At 40.5% G+C, this 25,113-nt stretch overlaps 1 protein-coding gene across 2 annotated transcripts in view; it reads right to left on the bottom strand.

The window, feature by feature from the left end:
• Window positions 1–25,113, bottom strand: part of ltk (leukocyte receptor tyrosine kinase) — a 55,812-nt gene that overhangs the window by 18,782 nt on the left and 11,917 nt on the right. The window contains exons 2-15 of one of the 2 annotated variants that reach the window (XM_076748753.1): window positions 15,969–16,067; window positions 14,161–14,310; window positions 13,635–13,863; window positions 11,003–11,142; window positions 9,894–10,031; window positions 7,951–8,100; window positions 7,556–7,656; window positions 7,258–7,418; window positions 6,669–6,763; window positions 4,963–5,034; window positions 3,877–4,051; window positions 1,357–1,507; window positions 1,056–1,184; window positions 511–667 (exon numbers count right to left, since the gene is read on the bottom strand). In XM_076748753.1, the coding sequence (XP_076604868.1) occupies window positions 511–667; window positions 1,056–1,184; window positions 1,357–1,507; window positions 3,877–4,051; window positions 4,963–5,034; window positions 6,669–6,763; window positions 7,258–7,418; window positions 7,556–7,656; window positions 7,951–8,100; window positions 9,894–10,031; window positions 11,003–11,142; window positions 13,635–13,863; window positions 14,161–14,310; window positions 15,969–16,067 (1,947 nt within the window). Of the gene's footprint in view, window positions 1–510; window positions 668–1,055; window positions 1,185–1,356; window positions 1,508–3,876; window positions 4,052–4,962; window positions 5,035–6,668; window positions 6,764–7,257; window positions 7,419–7,555; window positions 7,657–7,950; window positions 8,101–9,893; window positions 10,032–11,002; window positions 11,143–13,634; window positions 13,864–14,160; window positions 14,311–15,968; window positions 16,068–25,113 lie in introns of those variants that run through there. The other variant, XM_076748754.1, reaches the window with a different exon arrangement.

Genomic DNA, 25,113 nt, shown 5'->3' with positions numbered 1-25,113 from the left:
TGGAAAGAACTGAACTGAAATGCTAAGTTTTTGTTGACCTAAAGGCCAACTTTACTGTCTAAACTGTGTCTGATGGAGGCCCATATTCCCTGCTCATGATCTCTCTGCCTTCATTTTCTGTTATCTCTCCACTGTTGACTATTACAGGCATAAAAAGCCCCCCAAAATTACTTCTACCGCATAAACCAAGACAGTCTTCCAGTTACTCCAAATTACTTACAGACCTCATTGTCAAAGGCTGTCACTGAGACGTTTGACTCAAGAAATAGTCCCTATGAGGGCTGTTGACTGCATGTTCTACGTTAACCAGAGTAATGAGAACATTTTGTGAGCGTCACAAATAGAAGTGTTTCACCCTTATTATGTTAGTGTGGAGAGAGTCATCTCAAAGTCAGACAACTCAAAAGCCTGGGCATGTGAAACAGAATGTGTCTGCATGGCTAGATACCACTCCAGGTAAATGAACACATCTACATAGGTAGTATTATGACCTATAATACAGTACAGTACCTGCAGCTCCAGTTTGACCATTGGTACTGGCAGCTATGGTGCTGTTTTCATACTGCTCCAGTGGAATCTGGTCTAGACTGGACTCCGGGTCCTCCAGGTAGGCATTTCCTCCTCCGCCAGCTGCAATCAGCAGGGGAACCAGCTCACCTCCCTCCATCTGACGAGACAGCATCTCTGTAAATCTCACTCATTTGAGCACATTTCAATATACACGCTCAGTGGCGCACACACATTTGCATTTCACTGCAAATGAAAAATTAGTTTGACAAAGCATCAGTGCAAGTAATAAAGAAAATTAAACATGACTCAGGAAGCCCCTGCTTTCTGCAGACAGGAGATAATAATAATAATAATAAAAGTAACAACATTTTTCTCATGGCAATTTTATGATAACCTTGTGGATTAGAGCGCGAGACCCTGCTGAATCATTTCAATATGCCTACAGACATTTCTGATGTCTATCAGTACGTACACTTAATCGGCACGAGTTATCAAACCCACAGAAAGGACACAGAGTATTGAAACAACACAGCTTCTTCTGTCACCTTAAAGATGTAGGTGGCCCCCCCTCCTCCGCCTCCTCCCCCAGCCCACTCTGCACCGGCCTCTCCCCTGAGGTTGTCTTCAATCACTGACGACTCTCCCAGACAGATCTTCTGGGTGTGCGGATTTCTCTACACCACGGGGGGAGAGCGAGACTTCAGAGAAAGAAGCCAGCTTCACAAACGTATGCAGCAGGAAGGAATTGTTTTTTTTACCTCGGTCACTCTCTTGTCTCTCCTCTCCCTGACAAAAGATGTCTCCAGTGGGACATCCCATGTCAATAAATCCTTCAACCCTACTCACCCCTGGACATGCGTCCTCTCCCTGGTGGCCCACCAAAATGTGAAGTACGTCTCCTTTCTCCAGAGGAAATATGGCAGATATGAAGACCCCGTGGTTGCGTTTGTTGTGGTTTTTGGCTCCTTTCCCTCCTGCAGCCCCATAGGCGGAGATCCTGAGGAAGATTATTTCACCACGAGAGGATTAAATACTGAAAGAAATTGTTTTCTTGTTCAGACTCCACAGCATCTATCATACAAGATAGATGGGCTACATTACACTTGAGCAAACAGGTGTAGAAGTCTAATCAGGAGACACAGTCATCTGCACTTTAATAGAAGTTTCCGGTAACTCATCAGATTACAGCCTGCAATGTACAGTGTAATTCTTCCCAATTCAGTGTCATTTTTAGTGTACCAGGACAGTATGTGCTAATAAAAAACAGGATATGTAGGGACAAGGAAACAAGATGTGAAGTTAGGGAGTAAAGGGATAACAATGTGGGAATTTGAAAAGAATTTATATTGTACTGCAGCGCAATTTAAGGCCTGAAGGTACTATAGTTATCAAAAATAGGCACCAGACATACAGTTAAGTGTATCATCAATAACTCAGGGGTGCAGTTCAGGCCTAACTTCTGTGTAACCCACGCTACAAAATAAAGGGTGTAAAGGCAATTCTAAGTGACAAGCTCATGAGAGAGACAATAATCAGGACCAAATGTAGCTTTAGCAGATCTGATTTTGTTCTCTTCAAACATTTTTTCCAAACACGTTTCACCCAAAACTCAGGACAAAAGAAATCAAAGTAATCTTTTGACCAAATTGTTCAATCCCAAAGGCCCTTTCGGTATACACTTTAGTTTACATTTATGCAGTCCTCAGTGATATCACAGTCTCTTAATCAAGTGTCAGTTGGCTAAATATCCCAAAAGAAGACACCAATGTAACTGAGGGCTTTTGCTTGCAGTTTAGAGTTGGCTCAAACTCTTGTTTCTGTCACGCCACTCTTCTCTGCAATGCATCTGTCCTCTCTTTCAACATGCTCTCCCTCACATGTGCCAGCGATTATCACCCTCTCCTCTGCTGTGCTACAGCCACTCACTCACAGGTGTCATCAATTCTCTGCTGTGGAGTAAAGGAGCACTCAGCTGGTTTTTTCTTTTTTTGGGGGGTGGCTGCTACAGCATGTATTTTAAAGTACTACGTACCTGTTCTGTACCTGTTTGGAGTAACTGACTTACTGAATTTGTTGCCAGCAATACAAGCAATACTCTACTGTTATCAGCTGTACCTCTTCAGTGAAGGCAAGTGGTGCATGATTACTTTCAAATAAATCCCAGCAAATGTATGAAATGCTATGTAGCTCTCTTTCATCATCACCTGAACTTCCAGCTTTGTTGCTCAATGGGTCATACTGTACCCTGCAATAACAGTAAAAGTACCTCCACTAAAAATTTATTTTAAGTTTCCATGTGCATGTATGTTTTGGTACGTACTCTAATGGTACACTGTGCAAATAATTAGACCGCAAACTGGCAGGAATTAAGCTGAACTTTGAGGGCTGTAATCTCAAGCGTTACCAGATTTCCTCTTAAAGATACCACGTGTTGATGTTGTCATGAAGTACAGCTGTGTATAATTTAGTCAAAGTAATTCAACACCCTGTAAATCCCATGATTAATCATACCACATTTCCATTGAACGTTGAATCTCATGTTGTGAGTGTGATAATGAGGTCCCATGAGCGGCTGTGCAAAGACAATCAAATTGATTTAGGTCTTGATTTGGCAAGACAACAATCAGTTATGCTGAGCATGGCCAGAATAGTTTAGACCCCAAGCATGCGGTCACACTGCCTCTAAATTGTCATGCCCAGCTCTCTGAGTCACACAGTGATGTTAACACATATGGACCACGCCCCTACAAATAAATAAAAGGTTAAAGGACAGTGGAACTCTTTCTGTCCAGATAAAGCCTGTGGCATCGTGCATAATGGGAATCACAGCTTTGACTGGACAGCATGGCTATATTTGATAGTTTTGCTATTGTCAACAAATCCTATGAAAAGACCAAAACCGACCCTTTAATTCTTTCTTAATACAAAATATTTCATTTAACATTCATTTTTTTTTTAAGAAGACTAAATTATTTTCTTTAACACCTGCACTGCTATTTTTAGCAAATGTCACACACACACACACACACACACACACACACACACACACACACACACACACACACACACACACACACAGGATAGTAAGTGCTCCTGACTGACTCACTCAAAATAAACTGCATCACACAGTGCAGCTGTATGGCTCATTTGTGTATTTTTTCCTTTTGGACAATTAAGGTGTATGGCACAGTGGAATAAGATCTATTTAGCTTTGACTACACAGAAAAAACTTATTAATAGGATCAATTCCTTGTAGGTTTTGGTCTTTCCATGGGACAACAAGAAAAACACAGAACTTCTGGCCTGTCAACTTCCAATTTAAAGCTCAAGTAAATTATCATAAAAGCCACCTCCTCTATCACTTACAGGTATCTGTTAGTAGCAGGTACCCTCCACATTTGGACTCCTTTCAGGGGACCTTCCTTCCCCACAGTCACGCTGACATTTTTGTTCCTGTAGGTGCTGTCACACTGGGCCTGGGTTGGGCCATGGGGACCACTGGCACCACATGAGTTAAACCACCACGTCATTAAAGAAACTTCTGGAAAAATGGAGACAAATAAAAAGAAAAACACGGACATGAGTTGGTGGGAGATTTCAGAACTGTTAATTAACCTCGATTCCAAAAAAGTTGTGCCGCTATAAAACATAAATAAAAACAGATGCAATTATGTGCAAACAAACTGTGTTTACTGACAATGGATTTACAAAGTGAACACATACACAATCATGTGTTCACAAAGTGGTGAATCTCACTCCATCCTTGCTTGTAAACGACTGCGCCTTTCATACCCAATCATGATACTACCACCTGTTACCAATGAACCTGTTTACCTGTGGAATGTTCCAAACAGGTGATTTTGGAGCATTCCACAACTTTCCCAGTCTTTAGCTGCTCCTGTCCCAACGTGTTGAAGCATTTTAGTGTATCAAATTCAGAATAAGCAGATATTTATAAAAATCAATGAAGCTGATGAGGTAAAACATTAAATATACTGCATTTGCACTGCTTTCAATATGTCAAAAAGGATTAGCAAGTTATCACTTTCTGTTTTATTTATGTTTTACAGTGTCCAAACATTTTAATGGGTTTTGTACTTTATAGTCACTTGGAAAAAATCTTTAAAACACAACAAAAAATGAAAATAAATAGTGAGACTAAGATAAAGAACTAGACAAGGAAGAACAGAAACAAGCATATGGCACAACATCTAGGAGAGGAACTGGAAATTGCATTAAGCACCTGGTATGTGAGCCCTGAATGAAGAATGGATTAAGAGCTTCTGGTCAGCTGATATGGTAGATAAAGCTTCAAGCATTAAGAGAAATTGTGCAATCCACCATCTGGTATGTAAATTCTGCATGCAGAATGGATTAAAAATGACACGGAGGACAAGGGGCCCTTTGGAAATGATCAAGGTATCCAAGGTGACAGCTGAAGCTGCGCACTACCTGAGGCCGAGGGCTCTGGAAGGGGGCTCAAGAAATCCTCCAAGTCCACCATGGGCACGAGAGAGTTGAGATCTGAAGAGAGGCAGTGAGCCAAGGTGAAGAAAGGTGGGAGGAAAGAGAGAAAAAGAGTCACAGTCACCAATCTACAGATCACTGAAGCATAAATTATACCCTGACAGAAAGCGACATGGATTAAAGGAAATCACAACAATTCATGGAAGGGTATTTCGGATGAACACTGAGACATTTCTTCAGGCTAATTCCTGGAAAAATCATGACTATATTTATCTTTAAGTCTTCTTCATCCACTGTGTAACACGCAAACACAGTGAATTACATCTTACAGGATAGCGCTGTCCACACAGTGTTGGCCTTTGTCTGCTCCTGAAGCCAATGTGGAGAGCCTCCATGATCGAGTTTCAACACCATAAAAGAATTCAAGCCTCTTCATCATAAATGTGATGAAACATTAAGTTAATTCATGGCTTACTAAGTAACTTTGGGATCCTGAATTGATAACAGTTGGAAAATGCTCCAGTCTTGCCCAATTGGAGCTGAGCATCAGTCATACAACATGCCATCACTGTGCCCCCTCAGAGATTTTAAATCATCCTTCCCTCGAATCACAAAACAAAAACAGTCTTACCCCTTTAATTCACCAAAGACAAATTTGTGAATCTCTGAATCAACTATGTTCCCATTTCAACAGAGCAGAGAAGAGTTCTTAAAAAATTCTTTCACATGACTGTGAGAATTAAAAACCCAAAGTATAATGACGCTGACAGAGGAATGTTGGCTCACATACTGCGGTACTGCAATTGCAGCAAAGCATCAAGTGTTGGTTACCCTCCTGTCACGGCCAATAACTTAAATGGGGTATCAAATGACTGACTGACGACCGGCGGAGTGAAAGACAGCAGTCATCAGTTAGTCTCGACAACAGTCTCAACAGTTGAGAGGACTCCCTGTGCTCCTCTGCTCTCCACTGCATTCAGCATGAGCTTGATTTCATGAAGTGTAAGACCATTTGAAAAGTAATAAGGAGAGACATAAGCAGACACCTGCAAGACAGATTGACAGCGCTGCACCACATTCTGTGGCCACAAGTGCTAATTAAAGATACGCTGCAAAAGTTTCGTTTGTGACCAAAATACATTGTGTGTATCCCTGAGGTCTAAGAGATATATTAAAGACATTTCTTTACTCATAAAACATTTTCACAACAGACTTTGCTGTCTTCTTCTACTGCATTTGTTGGCGCCTTGCTGCTCTTCTTTGCACATTACTGTCCCAACTCAGGAATGTAAAGAATGCAGTGTATGTCCATACCCAGCTCCATAGTTCCACTAGTGGATAAAAATAATAAGGGATAACAGTCAAGCAACTTTCCCTAAATTTCCTAAGACTAATCTAGATCTAAATGCAGAGTACGACAGTCACAAGTGACTCAGCAGTTAGACAGCACCGGCTGTTTTTCATCAATTCAACTTTCCATTTGTGCAGCATGTAAAATTAAGATGCTACACAGGCTCCCTTTATGGTAGAGAAACTAATGTGAGCAGTGACTTAGATGTTTACTCCCCCTGGCAAAGGCGATTCCTTTTTAATTTTTACATAATTACTACCACAAATACATGTTGCACCAAATGGTGGTGTTTCTGTTTTGATCTCCAGCTTTTAATAATGGCACGTTAGCAACAGCTTACCTGTGTTGAAGCAGGCAGCTCCAACTGCAATGTCATCAAGAGCAACATCAGCATTGGAGCCTTGTCTCCACATGGCTGTCACCTTAACGTGGAACCTGCAGCAAAGTACACACCATTTGTGTATTTAAGTTACAGTTGTTGTCTTCATGTAAAAGGCAACAGGAATGTACAAAAACAGCTGGAGAAGAAGAGTAAGTCAAATCTTCACAGTTATTACAAATTCTTTAAGCCCCTTTCAGTCATACAGTCTATCCCTAAAATGTTAAGGAACATTTCCTGCATGGGGTCATGTGTGAATGGGAGCAGGAATCGATGTTGGTATGACTGTGCTGTGAATGACAGCAATGAGATATCAGGGGCAAGCGAACCAATCACAAGACTCTGCTGATGACATACTTGAATCCATGACTAGACAGATCATGAAAAAGCGTTTACTTGTCTCGCTAAAAAATTAAATATTACAGAGTCCAACATGAAAAACATGAGTGAAAACGAGTAAATGGAGGTGAGACCATGCTCAATTCTTTTGCTGTAGCACTTCAGTGTTACATAACCATCTGCTTCTCTAACCTTTTTTCATTTTACATACCCATGACCAAGGCCGGTCAGCTGCAGGGCAACATCTTCCCAGTCATCTGTCCACTGACCATTTCTCTCCCAGACCAGTGGTGCAGTGGTGGTCCCATTCTCCTCTATAGCCACCAGCAGAGAACCATTGAAGTCTCCATACATGTACAGAGAGAAACGCATCTGCACAGAAAAACAGATGCAACTTCAGGAGGGAGAGAGACAGCAGATGACAAAATCTTTTGTTGCCTCACAAATAGAAGGGAACAAAAATACGTCAACAAAATGATTTAATAACTGCATCTGTCTAAAAAACTGACCTGGCAGGCAGTAGTAGAGACCGGAGGAGGGAAAAGCGAGCTCTGAATGGAGGCCTCTCGAAGGGAATTACTCTCTCTTACCTGCAGAAACAGGAAGTGCCCTGGGGGCGCACAATAAATGTGACACAGCAGAACACTGACCAGGTCATGAAACGCTCCGTTATGAAAATAATGAAACAAGAGACACAGCAATGGTTTGGAAAGTTTGCGCTGAACTCTGTCAAGATGTACATTTTGAGCTTGTTTTATTGCTGGACAGAAACCAGCAGCCTATAAAATAAAAGCTGTGCTCAGACAACCAAACTAAGTTAGACACCAGAATGTGATGATTCACCAGAGGGATACGAGGTGTTTATATGTGCATTTCACATGTGCTGCACACACACGCTGCCAACCTGGTGTACTCTGCAGACTGACACCCTGCATGTCTTCTCCCGCCAGCAGCTCGTCTCCAGCGACTCTTCTCCAGGCCGAGTGCTGGTTGGACACAGACCAACCACAAGCATCCCGTTCAAATGAACAGTGTGAGCCAAATGGAAGAGCATCTGGGGAGCAAAAAGATTTCTGTCATATGTTAAAACAGTTAAGAAGTCAATCTTTTCCCCTTGATTGATGAGAAATTACCTCAGCACAAATAATACAAATATAAATTCTGTTTTAGTCTGTGCTTGCACATGTTTCCTTTACTGACACACTGCATGGTGTCTGGATTCTGATATGCCTGCTTCACTGCATCTGCAGGGTTGGAGTGTCATGACCTCTCATAGACTTTGCAGGAAATATGCTTGTTTGACGTATTCCAGTCACATGAGACGCTAGATAACAATTTAATCTCTTTGCATCCAGCATAACAAAAGCTGGTGTATTTAGTCTCGAAGCAGGGGGGGAAAAGTGCCAGTTTCAAAATGAAAAGTGCCTTCCAACAACTCCAAACCAATGTTGTTTTCATGTTGACTGCCCCAAGAGTCACTTGGCTTACATATTTGAAGATACAACGTCACTGTCATATCGCCCACACATTATAACTGTCAACACGTTACAGAAATAGTTGTGGGAAATGTGCTGTGTGTGTGTGTGTGTGTGTGTGTGTGTGTGTATGTATATAATTCCATGTCTTTATGAATATGCAGTACATACTTGCTTTTATCACCTTCTTTTACTATTGTACTACCATATTGTCATTAATTATTTTGTGTTGCTCAGTTTCAATAACTACACAACAATAAACATTTTTGTTTTAAACTCTAAATTCTGAAATACATTTGTGAATCCTTTAGTGAGAGTTCACCATCTTATTCCATATGTCCTGAACACAGAGAGAAAAATGGCTTCTAGTCTTTTCATCTGATCTTGAGATGATAGATTGTTCAAAAAAGACATTTACAAAATGTCGGAGTGTATTTTATGAGCATTGAAAAAACTGCACCACCTCTGTGACCCAGTTCCTTTCCCCTGGGGATCCACAGCTCAAGGACTTTAAATAGCTCTGACTTCATTGATTTCATTACTGACTAAAGTGGGGCCTTCTGATTCTAGGTGAGGCAAAGTGTTTTTCTTTGTGATTGAAGAAGGAAGCTTGTTACATGTTAGACTGAAATTGGAAGAAATGAAAGGTATTGACTGTCTAAAAACAGCCTTTCTGCTGCATATCTTTCAAATCTGACATGTCAAAACACTAATCCGCAGGCGGTGTGTCAAATTATAATAGAGTGGAATATTTTGTGATTAGACGTTTTACAGCCTTGACTTCGAGACGAAACCTTTAAAAAACAAAGCATATCAAATTCCTAATGATACAATAAAGGAATTTCCTGCTAATTAGGAAAAAAGCAGCTGTGGAGAACATTTTGATGCAAATTATCAGAAAACCGAAGCTCCACTCAGGCTTCACACATTAAATGTCCATATAATAGTTACTTCTTGCACTTTAAATATATTGTGTAGAGGCCCTTGGCATGGAATAATCTGGTACCTCTGGTCAAAGGATTAACAATTTATCATGGATCTAAACTTCAACAAAGCTAATGCAAATTAATTATAACCTGCCAGTAGCCCCATATTCTGCTTTAAGACTCCTGTACTGTATGCTGGCCTCACTTAACTCTCCACCCACAGTCACACAAAGTGAAGCACACATACAAGTCTTCTGCTATTCGTAATGTTTACACACTCCCACTCTCGGTCCAATGAGTGCAATGGTGCAGGCCAAATCACATAAAAATCATTCAAGGCCATGCATGGTAAAACCTCTAAATGCGACCAAAATTTCCCCTCAAAGCATCATCCTGTTCTGCACCCTGTGATTTTAGCGAGAAAAAAAAAAAAAACAAAAGCTCACCACAGATGAAGCCTTCATCCTCTCCTAAAGGACAGTCAGTGTGGAAGTTGCACACTTGGCTCTGATCGATGCAGCCTCCTGAGGTTTCACAGTGGAAAGATTCCCCACATGCCCCATCCAGCTCGATGACCTGGTGTTCTGCATCCAACCAACCACACAATTACACAATACTGTCATTGCACATCCTCGATTTCACAGAGAACTCAGCCAAAATCCGCTGCAAAAACAGTTTTTTATCTGGAAGTCATTTAACCCTCAAGTTTCAAATGTACCTTTCTTTAAAGGAATAGTTAATAGGGAATACGCTTATTGGATTTTTTGTTGTGTCAGATGAGAAGATCAATACCAATCTGGTATTAAATATGAGCAGTCAGGAGCCACTTAGTTTAGTTAGTTTACAGAGTGGGATCAAGGGGAAAAAGCCAGCCTGGCCAAAGGTCCAACGGCAATAACATCCAACAACCAGCCTCTCTTAAACTCCCTAATTGTGGTATCTCCTTTGTTTCATCCTTAACGAAAACCAAAGTGTAAAAATGACAATTCACTGTTTTATCGCAACAGCAGGAACAGGAAGCAGGAACTTCCTGCAGTCTTGGCAGCAGCCAACAAATAGAGTGCCACATCTAACCCTCTGCCAGAAACCGAATAAGCGTATTTAAAAAATTTTTTTCTCAAAAGCAACCTGCTGCTTTAAAACCAGGCAACCGGCCAAACAAGGAGGATAGTGTTACCTGTTTACAATGTGGAAAATCAACTATAACTCTTCATGTTATTTGTCTTAATTATTTTGATAGGGAGGCCAAAATATTGGAAACACCTCTTAATAAAATGAAGTGGAGAACAACAGTTTAACTATGACCTCATTGACAAACACAGAATTGAATTAACACATTTCTGACAACAAAAACTGATTATGAGCATTATAAAGGCGGAATCTATGTTGTTCTGAATTTCAGCTGTGAACAGTGAGCCAACAGTCAGCAGGTTTTCAGTTTAGAAACTGTACAGCTGGTTCCTTCTAAGGTGCTTATCAGAGGAAACAGCTGCTTGAGGGTTTGGTTTGAACACAAATGAGTAAATCAGAGCTTCACAGAACATGATGCACTCACCTGATTCACAGTCTATGAGCTCCAGAGAGTCTAGAGCCACAGTGGCTCCATCTTTATCCAAGCAGGAAGTATAGAGCAGGGTCACCTGAAAGGGCTCATCCACCTGACCAATCACAGTCTCCAGAACCTCCCACTCAGCCCTGCATCAAGATCAGACGTACTGGCGTCATAGCTTTGCTGTCACTAAGCAACCACATTTACCTGCAGTCAATCACAGGGCTAACAAGGTTAATAAAATTAGCTCATGTCATCAGCAAACTGAAAAAGTAAAAGGTTTTGATGGATGTCAGTTGCAGTTCTCCAACCCAGATGTTGCTCATCCTCGTAAACAGGCTTTGGCAGAAACAAGCAAAGTTTTATACATTTTCCATGTTTATAATAAATCTTAAAGAAGAAAATCTGCTCTTAGGGCCAAACTCTGCAGAATTACATGAAGAGTACAGACTAATTAAGAAAATAAGGTGACTGGTGGTGTCTTCCTGTGAGGACTCAAGTCTTGAAATTTATCACATAAATACATTTGAACATAAATGACATTTGACTACAAAACATAATGATGAAGACACCATTTATCATAGCCTGAAACTCTAAAAATTGAAATTACTGTCAGATTTTCAAATTTTCAATGGTCCTTGAACACATCATGCATTACAAATCCTTCCATCTGTAAAATAATCGAATCTAAGCTTAAATAGTGATATTCATTGAAATCACTTAATTCTACATGTCGCATGTGTCGAAAGCGTAAAACAAATCCATCCTGTGAAAAACATAAAATTATACACTCCTCATCGCAACCGGGAAGCCTTGAATGACTTGTCACATGAGATAAATTCAGTGAAGCTCGATTGAACTGCAGGCCGTGTTGACACAGAGCCGAGAGGAAAGGCTGAAAATGCCAAAGTTTGTAGTTGTTTTCCAATACTTGTGGGAACTTGGAAAAATGTTCAACTCTTTTTTCTTTTTCTTTTTTTTGAACAATTTATGGTATCAAAACTGTTACAGAATACAAAAAAAAAAAAAAAAACATTTTTGAGTTCTCTGTTCTTCCAAAGACTGTGCTGTTTTGAGGTGCAGGATTGATACACTGCAGTAAAAAACAAGCCCACAGGAGCAAAAAACGGCCACAAACTGCTTGTTGTTCACGGGGTTCCTTTACTAGTTTATATTGTAGCAAACTCTGTGGCAGCTCTGGGATCATGGTTACTTTGTGGTATTTTATTGTAACCAAACACTTTGTTTAAACAAGTGGATTTCTCATCAGAATGAACTAAGAGGGCCTTGTAAACATGTTGAATATATTTTCTTCCTCATAAAACATTTCGAAAGGCCTTTTGGTTTGTTTTAATACCTGCATTGTTTGTTTCAGTTTGCGGAATTCACGTTTTGTTCTTAAACTGGCACACTGCTCCTTTTAAAGCCCAACACTGCTACTGTTGTCCATATTTAGTCAGAAGAAAAATGTCTACAACGTTAACAAAGAATACAGCTCATCAAAGCGTTTCTCTACCACACTACCATCCACATACCTTCAGTACACGGTATAATCAGTATATGTTTTTTGGCTTCTTCAATTTCGACCTGACATGCCTCAACTTGTGCAAAGCCAGGACACACAGAGTAGCGGATGAGCCATTGTTCACATTTTTTATTTTTATCTGTGAATGCGGTGCTATGTGATGGCACCTTCGCTTTTACTCGACACATTCAAATGCATCTCTCGCAGTCCATTTCTAAAAATAGCCCTATGCTGTCACAGCTTAAAAATGACTGCACATTGAGTGAAGTGGGTGAGTAATGGTTCACTATTGCGAAGATACGGTGAAATGAAAATAATGCATACAATCTAGCAGCTATTTCCAGGAACACTACACCTCTGTTTGGCAGGGACATATGTTGAATTATGACAGTGGCTGATTTCTGAGAACAGTCAGGTGAAACATTACAACACACACACCACGACAGCAGAGCATGTGACACTACATTACACACAACAGTAGTTACATCTACAGGTTAGTTTGGGATGAATGGTGGGCTGAATTAATTAATCCGCTGTCTGTGTGTGCCTCATAATGGAATTGCTCAGTCCATTACTGCACCCATAAAGCCAGTGTACAAACTTATTGCATATGCCCATCCATCCCTCTTCTGTCCTACCCAATTATGTACAAATTCATTTCCAGAGTCTGCATCTAGAGACATGAATGCTTTTAGCTGCTCTAAAGATGGCTGTGCTTCAGCATTAGATCAATAGGAAATACCTGTGCCCATTTCCCAAACAATATACAGAAGACTACTGTCCCCAAATGCTCACAATTGTACAGTTTGTCCGACATGAAAGTTAAGGAACATTTTCTTTATTGAACCTTGGTAGCGCAGAAGGAAAAGGGATTAGTTTCTGTGCCCTTGTTCACGTCAGAAGGCCTCAGTCACCTTTCAGCGCAGTGAATCTATGCTCCCTTTATTTATTCTATAGGCTGAGCCTCAGCTTAACAAGCACTTCAATCAGTAAAGATGCAGGGGTTTGCTTTTTGACACTAATTCAATTGACATATTGTGGTGCATAAATACTACATAAATAACGGTTCAGTTCAAACACCATGGCAGAGGCATGAGGAGTGTGTTTGCTGACCTGCGGTCGTCACGTCCCCTCTGGTTAAGAACCACAGAGTGAAAAGTTGAACCTGAGACAACTGGTTTGATCAGGAGTGTGAGGTTCCCCACTGCTGGACCGGCCTCATACAGAGCCACCTGCAAGATGCAGTACTTGTCGCTTCCCGGCAAGACTGGGCTGGTTATGTGGTACTCGCATCTCCCAGAAGCCTTGGCAGCAGGGGAGGATTGCAGAAGAAGGAAGTGCCCTACGGTAATAAGAAAGAGTAGAAAATTCATGTTTGACATGTTTACAGCAGTCTCGTAACACTGTCACTCCAGTAAACCATTTGATAAATGCTTCAACATTAGGACAAATCCCAGACTGGCCATTAGGGTATAAGCACAAAATCAAAATAAATGTCAAGGGTGGCTGATTCAAAATAGCTTTGAGTAAGTCCAAAGATCCATTACTGTGTTTTCTAACATCGAAATATGTTTCGTAGAAGAAGGAGGCATGAGCAGTATCCTGAAGAACTTAATTAATTTCTCCTTTGCACTCTTACCATCAGAGCTTCCCACTGAGTGGTCGCTCACAGGTATCATCCCAGTCTGGGAGTTCTGTGGCTGCTGTGGCGACACCACTGACCAGTCACTTTGGTCGCTGTGATTTGATGACCTCCAGAGGCACAGAGTCTCAAAATCACAAGAGGCACCTGAGAGACAGAAAGGTGAGTGTGTCGTCTATAATTTAGTTTTTTGTTTGCATAAAAATTCCAGGATGTGAGAAATTTGCTGTGTGTGTGTGAAAAAAAAGGGTTTGAGGCAGGAAAACAAGAGGATGTACGTTATTTACAGCTGCCAAAACAATACTTATATACTACTTGAAAATACTATATTTTCATTTTTGAGGAATTCCACATAGCATTTTGACCAGCTTTACCTGTTGAAGATGATTTGATTCACAGAAACAGTTATTTAAAAGACTGAAACTTGATTTTTCAAACAACAAGATTTTGCAGTAAACAAACAAGCATCTGTGATTCCCCCACAAATGAAAAAGAAAGGTCCCGGTGAGGATAGACAAGGAAGAAGTTTACAGTTTGTTTTCTCTGGATCACGAGAAAAGTATTCCATGGTCTCAACATAACAAGCTGTCTTTTGAAGATTATGAAATGCATGAGGCACTTCACAAAAGCTGAAAAGCCCTGTGAGTTTCCCAGCCTAATAACCACCTAGAGGTCGTGGTTGTATTCCTCTGCCACCCAGTCAAGTTACATCCATGATGTCCAGACTCACATAAAATACGTACTGAAGATTTGCGGGAAATAAAATCAATATATTCTTGAGTTACAGCCAAAAATGTGTTTTGTGAAGTCACAGCGACCTTTGACCACCAAAATCTAATGAGTTCATTCTAGAGTCCAAGTGGACATTTGTGCCCAATGAGAGAAAATTCTCTTTTGATGTTCCTGAGATGCCACGTTCATGAGAATGGGACAGACGGACAGATGGAGGAAGGTTTTATGCCTCCATCTTATGTGACACATGTACCAGATGCTGTTCATTCAAGTAATCGCTGTACTTCATAAAAAAAAACTCAGAAAAGTTGTTTTAAAAATACCGTCAAAAACAAATGTTAAATAATGGTTTGAAAATTCCTGGAGTCATACCAAGATCATGACCTCCTTCACAGACTAATCACTTCCTTGGCTCACAGCCCAAACTTCCTCCAAATTTAACTGAACAGCAAGATCTGCTGAACAGCCAAACAGAGAGACCCTTTGTAATATCTGAGTGATTTTGCGTCTGTCTGTGTTTGGAGGGTTTGAGGAACAGGATGAGATAAGAAGAAACGTTTGAGACATCATGTGATGGCTGGAGAGGAAACAGCCACTACAGCTAATATGGCAAACAGGCGTAGAAACCCCTCTCGGGGTAAATGACAGAAAATGAAGCGCATCATTAAATTGTTATTTCAGTGAAACCCACTTTCATTTCTCTCTGTCATAAATCAACTAAAAATATGCTTTCTTTGATCACAAATGGCCTATAAATGCAGCTGGTTTGGCTTTTCAATGGCAAACTGTTTTCCTGGTGTTCCGCTTTGTTCCTTTAATTTCACCATCATCTAACAGACGGACCTCGAGTTAACCTCTCCACTGAACTTCATAATGAGAAGTTTTCTGTTTCTCAAGATTCCCGTGGTGGACAACTGACAATATAATCGTTCCTGACCTTCAAAAGGATTTGAAGTTTTCAGGTGCTGTCTGTGTACTCATCACAGTTTCCCCTCTTGACACAGACTACTTGTTTTCTGTTTGTATGCGTGCAAATGTGTGTGTCAGCACATCATTAAGTACACAAGTCTTACTTTGGCTGCCATCTTCTGAGCCCAAATGATGAGTTAACAGCTGATCTGAGAAGTCTTTCTCCAGAAAACTGGCCAAGAGAGCGTGGCAGGTGCTGCTAACTGAGGAGAGACAGACAGAGACGGTGGTTACAGTACTTGTTTTTCTTATGAGGGCTAGTCATACATACATACAGTACTTCAAACTGCTATACAATGCATTTGACTGTCCCCGATCACCTCAATCAACCTGTTTGAGTTAGAATTACATTGAGGAAACAAATAAGCGCCTGGGTTGTGCACTCAGCTCCAGTGTGTGTCGGAGGAATAGATGGCAGCCAGCAGCTGGTCGGGATTTTGCCAGATTGAAAACGTGAACAGACATGTCCAAAGACACAAAGGTTAGAATTACCCATATGTGCAATTGTGAGTGTGAATGACTGTCTGTCCGTATGCGTCAGGCCTGTGACAGATTGGACGTGTCCACGATTGGACGTGCTCTGCCTCTTGTCTAATGTGAGCTGGGATGAGCACATCTGAGATTTTAAAGGCCTAAATGAAGATGACATGCGCAAAGAGTTTAAGAGAAATACAGTGTTCACAATTGTATTTCCATGCATTTACCGTGTCATAATTAAACGAAAACATATGTTCAGTGACACTTAATTAAGCAGGTACACATAATGAGGATGCAGAAAAGGTCAGATGAAACAATGTTCACAACTGGTTAGTTTTGTTTAGATTTTGGGTTGAGAGAACGACACGAAACACATTCGTGACAAACTGTTTCATATTCATTTTACAGACAGTTCGCATGTGAGCTCTCTTGTTCATAATGTCAGTGATCATTGTCAATTGTGAAATAACGAAGATGTGCCTTTTCAAGTGATCTTCAAACGTAAAAAGTACACGAAAAGGGAGGCAATTGTGGCAAATGAGGAACTTTTTATACCAACATGTTTTTTTTACAGCATACATTGAAAACTGACGCTCGGGGCTTAATTGTCAACAAACAGAATCCTTTGAAAACCACGAATCATTTCTGTTGTGCAAAATACTCAACGCAATTGAGATTCCCTCCACATGTTTGCCTGATGCCACTTTCAGCAGCACATTTGCATGACCGACCTCTCAGTGCGTCCGCTGTAGATGAGGCAATATGGAGGCAATTTACCCATTCTGTACTGTGGATCATTTGATGCCACTCAACAATAATGTCGGCAATAAGTATCCTGTCATCCTGGGATAATCAAGTTCTTTCCTTGTGATAGGAAGATCAGTGTCACGGGAAAACAAAAGGCCATCGTTAAAAATAAGTATTTTAAGATTTCCAGTTAAAGGGATGAAATAAGTGCTGCCAATTGAATGAATTTATCCATGGATGTGAATCAGGCAGACATGATCCTGTGAACGTTTTATTTACTCAAGTCTCTCCAAACAGTGTCACCCTTCTGTCCAGATGTCATAAGCCTGATACTTCCTGGTCCTGATATACGATGTACCACTGTGTACCACATGTGCTCTGAGCTCTCAGCAATAAACTTTATGAACTGCACAGGCTTTCTGGGCTTTCTGGGCTATTTTTTCAGTAAGCAGGGTTTGAACTTCATGCTCAAACTCATTCTTTACTTTTCATGTCATGTTTTGTGTGTGCAGCTGTCAAAATATGCACCAGTATCCTCATATTTGGTTATCTCTTGCCTCACCACTCAATATGATGGGCAGCTCTTCAGGTATGAAGATCTGTGCCTTCTGGCTTGGTTGGAACAAGCTAGTACAAGCTAGGCTGTTTCACGGATATCCCTGCCTGGTCCTTTAATTGGTCCTCACTCAGAGCTTTAAAATCAACTGAAACCACCTCTGGATATTTCTCGGAAAAAAATAATTTAATTTAGATTTAGATTTGCGGTTGACTTTGTGTTCTTGTTCTGAAAAGATGCTAAGATGTAGTATTAATTAAACATGAGGCAGGATGGACAGTTTTTTCATCATCATTAAGTATTCATTAAGCAATATGTGTAATATCAGTGAAACTAAATGTAATTCAAGCCTGGGTCACTATATAAACAATTCGGCAAATTTACTTTACATTGCATTTGTAGTTCTTTTGTTAAGACTGTTATTATGATGTTAAACACAATAACCGATTGAATCATTGTGTGTTATTTGCTAGATTGATTAAAATGTGAATGAATGCAGGGAATAGCATTAACATGGGTTTATCTAATTATTTACTTTATGGTAACCTGTCCAATGTGATTCATGTCTCAGTCCAGTGCACACTGGGAATGGCTTTGGTGCCCATAATAAATAGATGGAAGTATAAAACACTTTGATCCATAAATAGGGCCACTGCAAAAACTCCGAACAAATGAGCGACAGACATGGTCTTGTTCTGGAAGATGACTGAAAGGGAGGGCATTTGACATGTGACATAAAATTCAACATACTAACTAGCATGACCAGTAGACAGCGAGGGTGATGATCCTATCTCCGTGGGACATCGCAACTTAACCCATGTAATGGCCTCCCGACAGTGACATTACTGTTCCCTGGAGCCTGTAAGGCAATGTCCTGCAGGTCAAGCAGGACAAATCGGATTATTTAGAGGACAGTTTATTAAAAGCAGTTAGTTAGATAGTTAGATAGTGATGATGGGTGAGGGGGGGGTCATGTACTTGAATGACAGCCTTGCTATTCATCAGTAATTGTGGAATAAAAGAAGCTATGGATAGATTCCTGAGTACGGAAACCGGAAAAATTAAATTGTCCATAAAGAGGGGCATTCAGACAAAGAAAAAACATTGACAGACTATTATTAACTTGTAAAAGCAAACTCCCCCAAAATCCCCCTAAAATTCAAACTTCCTCTCACTTGTTCTCTTTTTGCCGAGTCCAGTTTGAATTTAGAAAATGACGTAAAAAAAAAAAAAAAAATCTGAAAGACACGATGGCATTCGATGAAAACAGGGTGAAGGACCCTCATCATTAGCCAGCAGAGCAGCTAGTTACTTTGATGACAATCCAGGAGGCTGGCTGACATTTGCAGCTTTGAACAGTGTGACTTTGAATGCTGTCAGTTCTGTGGAAAGGAAAAGCTGTCTTAGGTTATGAGGACGGAGGCTGTGTTACAGCAGGCAGCGTTGTAGAGACTCCAAACCGTTTTCTGGGCTCAAAGCTGCTGCTGGTAGTATTTTAGTTAACTGCGAGGTTGTGGCTTTGTATTGGAGCAGCTCAAGAGAATTACCTCATCTGATGTTGTTCCCGACCAGAAAAAAACAGCAAACTAGCTGGGGCCACTTTACCATTGATAGATTTGGCCAGCATTAATAGGTTTAATGTCCTCTCCCAGCTACGTCCCACATGCAATTTTTTATTTCCCCTCTGAGCTTTTAATTCACACCACGGTGAAATGCACGAAAACAAAGACATCTGAACCTGTTTACAAAGCTTTTTGGGAAATTGTGTGAATAGTGGCTGCTTGTCAGCTAAATAACCACGAAAAGCTCCTGATGCCTAGAAGGTCACAGATCAATCTTCTGATACCAAAGTCCTGCAATTTACAATAATATCTGCTAGACCATGTGAACTGAAAGCATGCTATTTTAGCATCAGTTTCAACACTTTAAAATAATCATATCCACTCCTCGTGTGCTCATGACAGAGGTGTCCTGTAAACAGTCAAACAAGATTAAGTCGAGTTATGAAGCTCTGCGGCATCGATGTTATGTTTTTATTCCACACGTTCTTCTTCCTTGTCAAAACCTATTGCCTGCATTACCCACAATGCAACCTGATCACCGACAGTTTGGTTGGAGATTCAGATGTGTTATGCTAGTAGCCGGTAATGTAGCCTCAAGCTGCTAGCCTGCAGCCGAAATGAGGAACGGGCTATAGAGCTAATCTCACAGCCACAGATATTTGTGATTTTCAGTCTTGTAGTTGACAGCCAAGGTTGACATCACTCGAGGCAATCAGACTTTACACAGCCCCATCTGGAGCCACAAAACATCTTTTTTTCTCATATACCTGTAGCAGACTCTGATGTGTAAAATCGGTGCAGTTCCATTTAAAGGGATCACTGAAATGATTACAACGCCACTTGCTTGGCCAAAAACAAGAGTGAGATTTGCACATGGACATCTAAAAGGCCAAGAATAAATCTCCGTGTGTTTCATTCTTGCTGAGCCATCATCTGCTGAAGAGCGCAGCTTCATCCCTCTCCGCCTGCTGAACAAAGGCCTGATCCCCTCAAATCACAGCTTTACTGCATCAAGTGTGAAGACAGATGGAGGCTTAGAAGAGGATTCATTGACAATAAAAAACACAAAAGTTCTCCTGAGAGGAACTTCAAACGTGTGGTTTTATGTATTCAACTCGTATAATAAAAGCGCTCACTGGCTCAGTTGACCCATGGCCTTGTTAACATAGCTATTGAAGGTGTTTGAGCCTTCGTAATCACTTGCAAGTGTGCAGTTATAAGCACAAGTCAGAACTCTGAACTTCATTTTATGATGGTGTCTGAGAAAGAAAAAAAAAAGATCAAAACACACTGAAATCAAACAAAACTCTCACCCACAAACATTCAGTCACCACTGGGACGCATCAACGTCTGCACTGACTTCATACAGCATGACTACTGCGTCAGCTCGCATAATAAGGTGTGATGAAGGTCTGTGAAGCGCTCTGGTTTAAATACATGTATTTATTACAGCGCTTTTGCTAAGAAACTTCACACATCTGAGGCTGCATAAGGTCTGCCTAATGAGCCCCTCTTCACAAGCCTAGATATACCCCCCAGGTTGCCATGAGGATAAGGTCATGGCCCGCCTTGGCTATCTTGTTTTCTTCTCTAACTGCAGTCAGAACCAGTTTCCAAAGCTTTCAGAGGCACACCATCATTGAGCTGTCTGGAAATCTGCTGGGGAAGCTTCTAAGTGAACAACAACAGGTTACAAAAGATGAGGGTATATTGTTTCCTTGGGAGACAGATGGTGCAACAGTGATACTGAGGTGACGTAAAAGTAACAGTAAAATTACAGCAATTGTCAGTGCTCCCGTCCAATGTTGCTATTTATCAGAACTACTGAGGTAAGAGGAGTACGCACACGGATAGATGCTGCTCTTTTATGTGCAGCAGTGACGTGCGGTGAGGTTCATGACTGGCGAGGCACTGACTCCTCTGGAGTCGGATGTAAAAATATTTGAACCCAAAATAGGAGCTTAGATTTCAATTTTGACCTTAATTGAAACATTTAGTTGTTTTAAAGCTTTTAATTATGTTTTAATCAATTCCACACTGTTCAACAATACGACAGCAAGAAAAACAAAAGAATGTTTAATATCAGGTCAAATTCGATTTTTAAAATTAAAATGTTTTTTGGGGGCTGATCTCTCTTTTTTTAATTAAAATTGAAAACTCAGTATCGCCCTCTGCGTAGGCAGCGACGTGCATTGCGCTGATGGAGCTCAGCACTGCCACCTATCAGTGCAGCACGGTACTTTCTGCCTCACCCAGACCATTTTCACTGCGCATTTATGGCCGATATAAAGAGAGACAGCAATGGGCATGCGCCAACTGCCTGCGTCAGTCAGTGTGTGTGGCACAGCTCATCGCTGCCTCGCCTCGCCCTTCTCCCATGTATTTGAACAGGAAATGCAGAAATTTAACGATTCTGACCACAGAAATGTTGAAATCATACAGAAAACAAATTTATAGAGCAGTCATGAGCTTAAGTCTGAATCTCCTCCTCAGCAAACAAACAAACAAGTTTTTTTTTTATTATATTTTAACAGGTGAGGCACTACCTCACCTGCCTCCCCTGACCGCACGTCACTGATGTGCAGTATCATTCACAGTGTTTTCAGTGGAGTACATTGCCAAGACAGGCAGAGATGGAGAAAGCACCAGGCTGCTGGACAGATAAACAGTGACAGAGGTCTACTGACCCTGTCGTGTTTGCACACAGCCAGAGGATATTCATTAGTTAAACAGGCCCCAGAGAACACAAGCTTAATGCCCAGCACATGACAATTTCTGCACGGTTATTGTTACGTACATTTGCTCCTCCAAGGTAAAATACTTAAAGTAGCTTTCACATAATGTTCATACCACATAACAAATTATTTGTGACTCACACTGCGGTTGAGATTATGTTGTTATTTGTCTGGTGCTCTGTCAGGAAAACATCTTAAAGGCGTCTGAGTGAACTCAGAACAGACAAAACATATTAAATCAGTAAAAGGTAGAGAAAAGATGAACAGGCCTTGACAAGTATATGAGAAAGAAAGAAAGAAATTTAAAGGAAGAAGAAAGAGTCCAGCACACGATTCCCCATAAAACTGCAACTTGTCATTTTTACACTCTTTGTGCATAATAAACAAACAAGGCATGCTTGTTAATTAGTGAGCATTAACGGTTACAGGGAACGATTGTGGTCATGATCAAGTGAAACCCACACAGACTTGCGGTGGGAAATGGGAAGCGAACGGCGGTCTCCCATTTTGAAATCTGGCAGTTTAGTTGATCCATCAATCCACCACAACATTCTCCCCATACAGACTCTGTGGTTTTATAACAGCCTTACCCGACCTCCTGCTTTGCTCCCAACAGACAGGAGTCAAGGGTTACAACTGGGTACTTGCCAATATCGAGTACCACTACGAATACTTGATAATACCATTACAGTTCTAACATACTCAGCACACACACACACACACACACACACACACACACACACACACACTCGATCAAGTACTGTTGTAAGCAGTAATTTGGGTTTTCCATGTCAGTGAACGAAGCAAACAAATAAAACTAAAACATGTGAGTTGAAAAACACTTCTAAAATAAAATAAAGACCAGCCATCGACCTTTAAAAATACTCAGTTATGTGAATTAAAACTATTCAAAAAGTAAAAATAAAATCGGATTAAATATCAATGATTAAGACCAGCAGTTGACTAATCAAAAATAATAAGGCCAAACTAATAAAATAAGTAAAAATCAAATATTTTTTAATTAAGAAGGGAAAACCAGACAACTGAAAGGTGCAGCTAAAAAGGAATATTTTCAGTTTTGGTTTTGAAAGACGGGGTCGGACTTTCCAGTGCCTTGAGGCATCAAAGGCAGTTTCAACAAAAAGACGGCCTGTGCCACATGAACTGGTTCATAGCTCACAAGCATGTCAGAGACACACTGGGGCGCCAGACCATAAAAGACCTTAAAAATGAGCATTAAAATTTTAAATAAATTCTAAAATGACTCATGTGACAACTTCAGCACACGTGTCATATGGTCAGACGTCCTTTTTCTGGTGAAGCGTCTCTTGACAGCCTCCTCTGTTTCTTTGGTCGAAAGTCTCTGAAGCACAGCAGGAATCTCATCTGATGCTTCGGCATCAGAGCAGCTCACGTTTCAGAGTAAGTCCTCAAAGGGAGCCAGTACAGATAGCCTTTTCCAGAAGTGTGCACTGGTGAGTGGTGAGACTGTCAGGAAGCTCATATTCAGACCCAAATATTCTCGAGCCCACTTCTGCTTGATCAGAAACCGTTTCATAATATGGTTTGTGTGACGTGGTGATGGCAGGAGTCTCACACCATGGCTCCACTACACGATGAAATCCCTTATTGTTTACAACTGACAAAAGCTGACCACCAAGAGCAGTGCCAAAGAGTTAATGCCGTTGCCATACAGGGGTACCCAGGGTGGTTGTATTGGAGTAGTTTTATGATTACAATTACAAGCACGAGCACAGTATCTGACCCGATACTCCATACTGGTATCAGTGCATCTGTAATATATGTTTTTTTTCTGAAATAACTGATTCTGTTTCCCCATTTTCAGTCTTTTATGCTATACTAAGCTAACCAGCTGCTAGCTGTAGCCTCATATTTACCGTAAAAACATGAGAATTGTGTTGATCTTATTAAACTCTCTGTAAGAAAGTGAAAAAGTATATTTCCCAAAATGTCTCACTACTCCTTAAAGAATCAACCCTGTGTTAATGCATGATGCTTGCAATTTTGCAGCGTATTAACTTGGTGCACTTGGGTCTTTTTTAAAATGAAAGAATGTGATTTCCGAGATATCTTAGGGCAGATGAGAGAAAATTAAATAAAAAAAGGGAACCCCCAGTACTCTCATCTCCAAGTGACAGAGCCTAGATAATTCTCCAGAAGAAAATGACACAAATTTCAGAGCCTCACTTTATCTTTGACTGGAAAAGCAATTTAAAGTCTCTGCCTGGGTCCATGTCCTTTTAACATGAATGTAAGCTTGTTTCCAGGTTGAGAAACAAGGCTCATGTGGGTTAACTGCTTTTCAGAACAGCTGTTCAATCCATGTTTCAAATGCAGTTTGTCAAACAAACGATCCATTAATTAACTAATTAATTAATGATTCAATTCTACTCAATCAGCTCTGTTACAAACTTAAACTCCAACTCCAAACATTTCGAGAGTTACCTACGGCTAAACTATATGATACTTCAGTTACTGCTTCAAGACATTTCTCCTCAATCCTGCAGTTTTCTTCCAGACAAACAGCTCAACTTCATGAAAATACCACACTGCAAAAGAAATACAGACGTTTTGTCACACACCTCAGCATCTCACACACAAGGTACCCTTCAGTGACTTCAAGCCATGTCTATATATATACACTTCAATTAACAAATATATATACATATATGTGTGTGTATTTCACATACATATATATTGACTATAGATTTCCAGGAAGATATTTTTCCTTACAGTTGCTTCTTGTATGGTCAGATGTAGGTCTCTGCCCTTTTGACCTCAAACCATGCATACTATATGTCTTTCATGTTGCCATAGTAATATATCCTAAATCTTATTTCCTCTCTGAGCTCAACAAAGTTCAAAACAATCTAACTGGATTTTCTTGCATGCCGACTGCAACTTATTTGTTCTAAGTGAGTTAGCCTTTATTGGATTCAATGCCAGATGTTACAAAAACAAAAAAAAGAAGCGAAAACTTAAAAAGAAAAACATAATATTTAATTATTTATTTGTGTACTACTTTGTTTATGCTGCAAGCTGCACGAGTCCAGTCAATTTTATTTATATAGCCTGAAGTCCCACCCTGTCTCCTAGCAATTCTGTTTGCATACTAGAAATTTGTTCTCCCGATTACACTGTGGCGACAAAC

This window comes from Chaetodon auriga, chromosome 14 (genome assembly GCF_051107435.1).
Source record: "Chaetodon auriga isolate fChaAug3 chromosome 14, fChaAug3.hap1, whole genome shotgun sequence".
NCBI classification, from domain to species: Eukaryota; Metazoa; Chordata; class Actinopteri; order Chaetodontiformes; family Chaetodontidae; genus Chaetodon; species Chaetodon auriga.
Note: the sequence above shows the minus strand (reverse complement) of the source record. Positions and strands in the feature narration are given on the sequence as shown.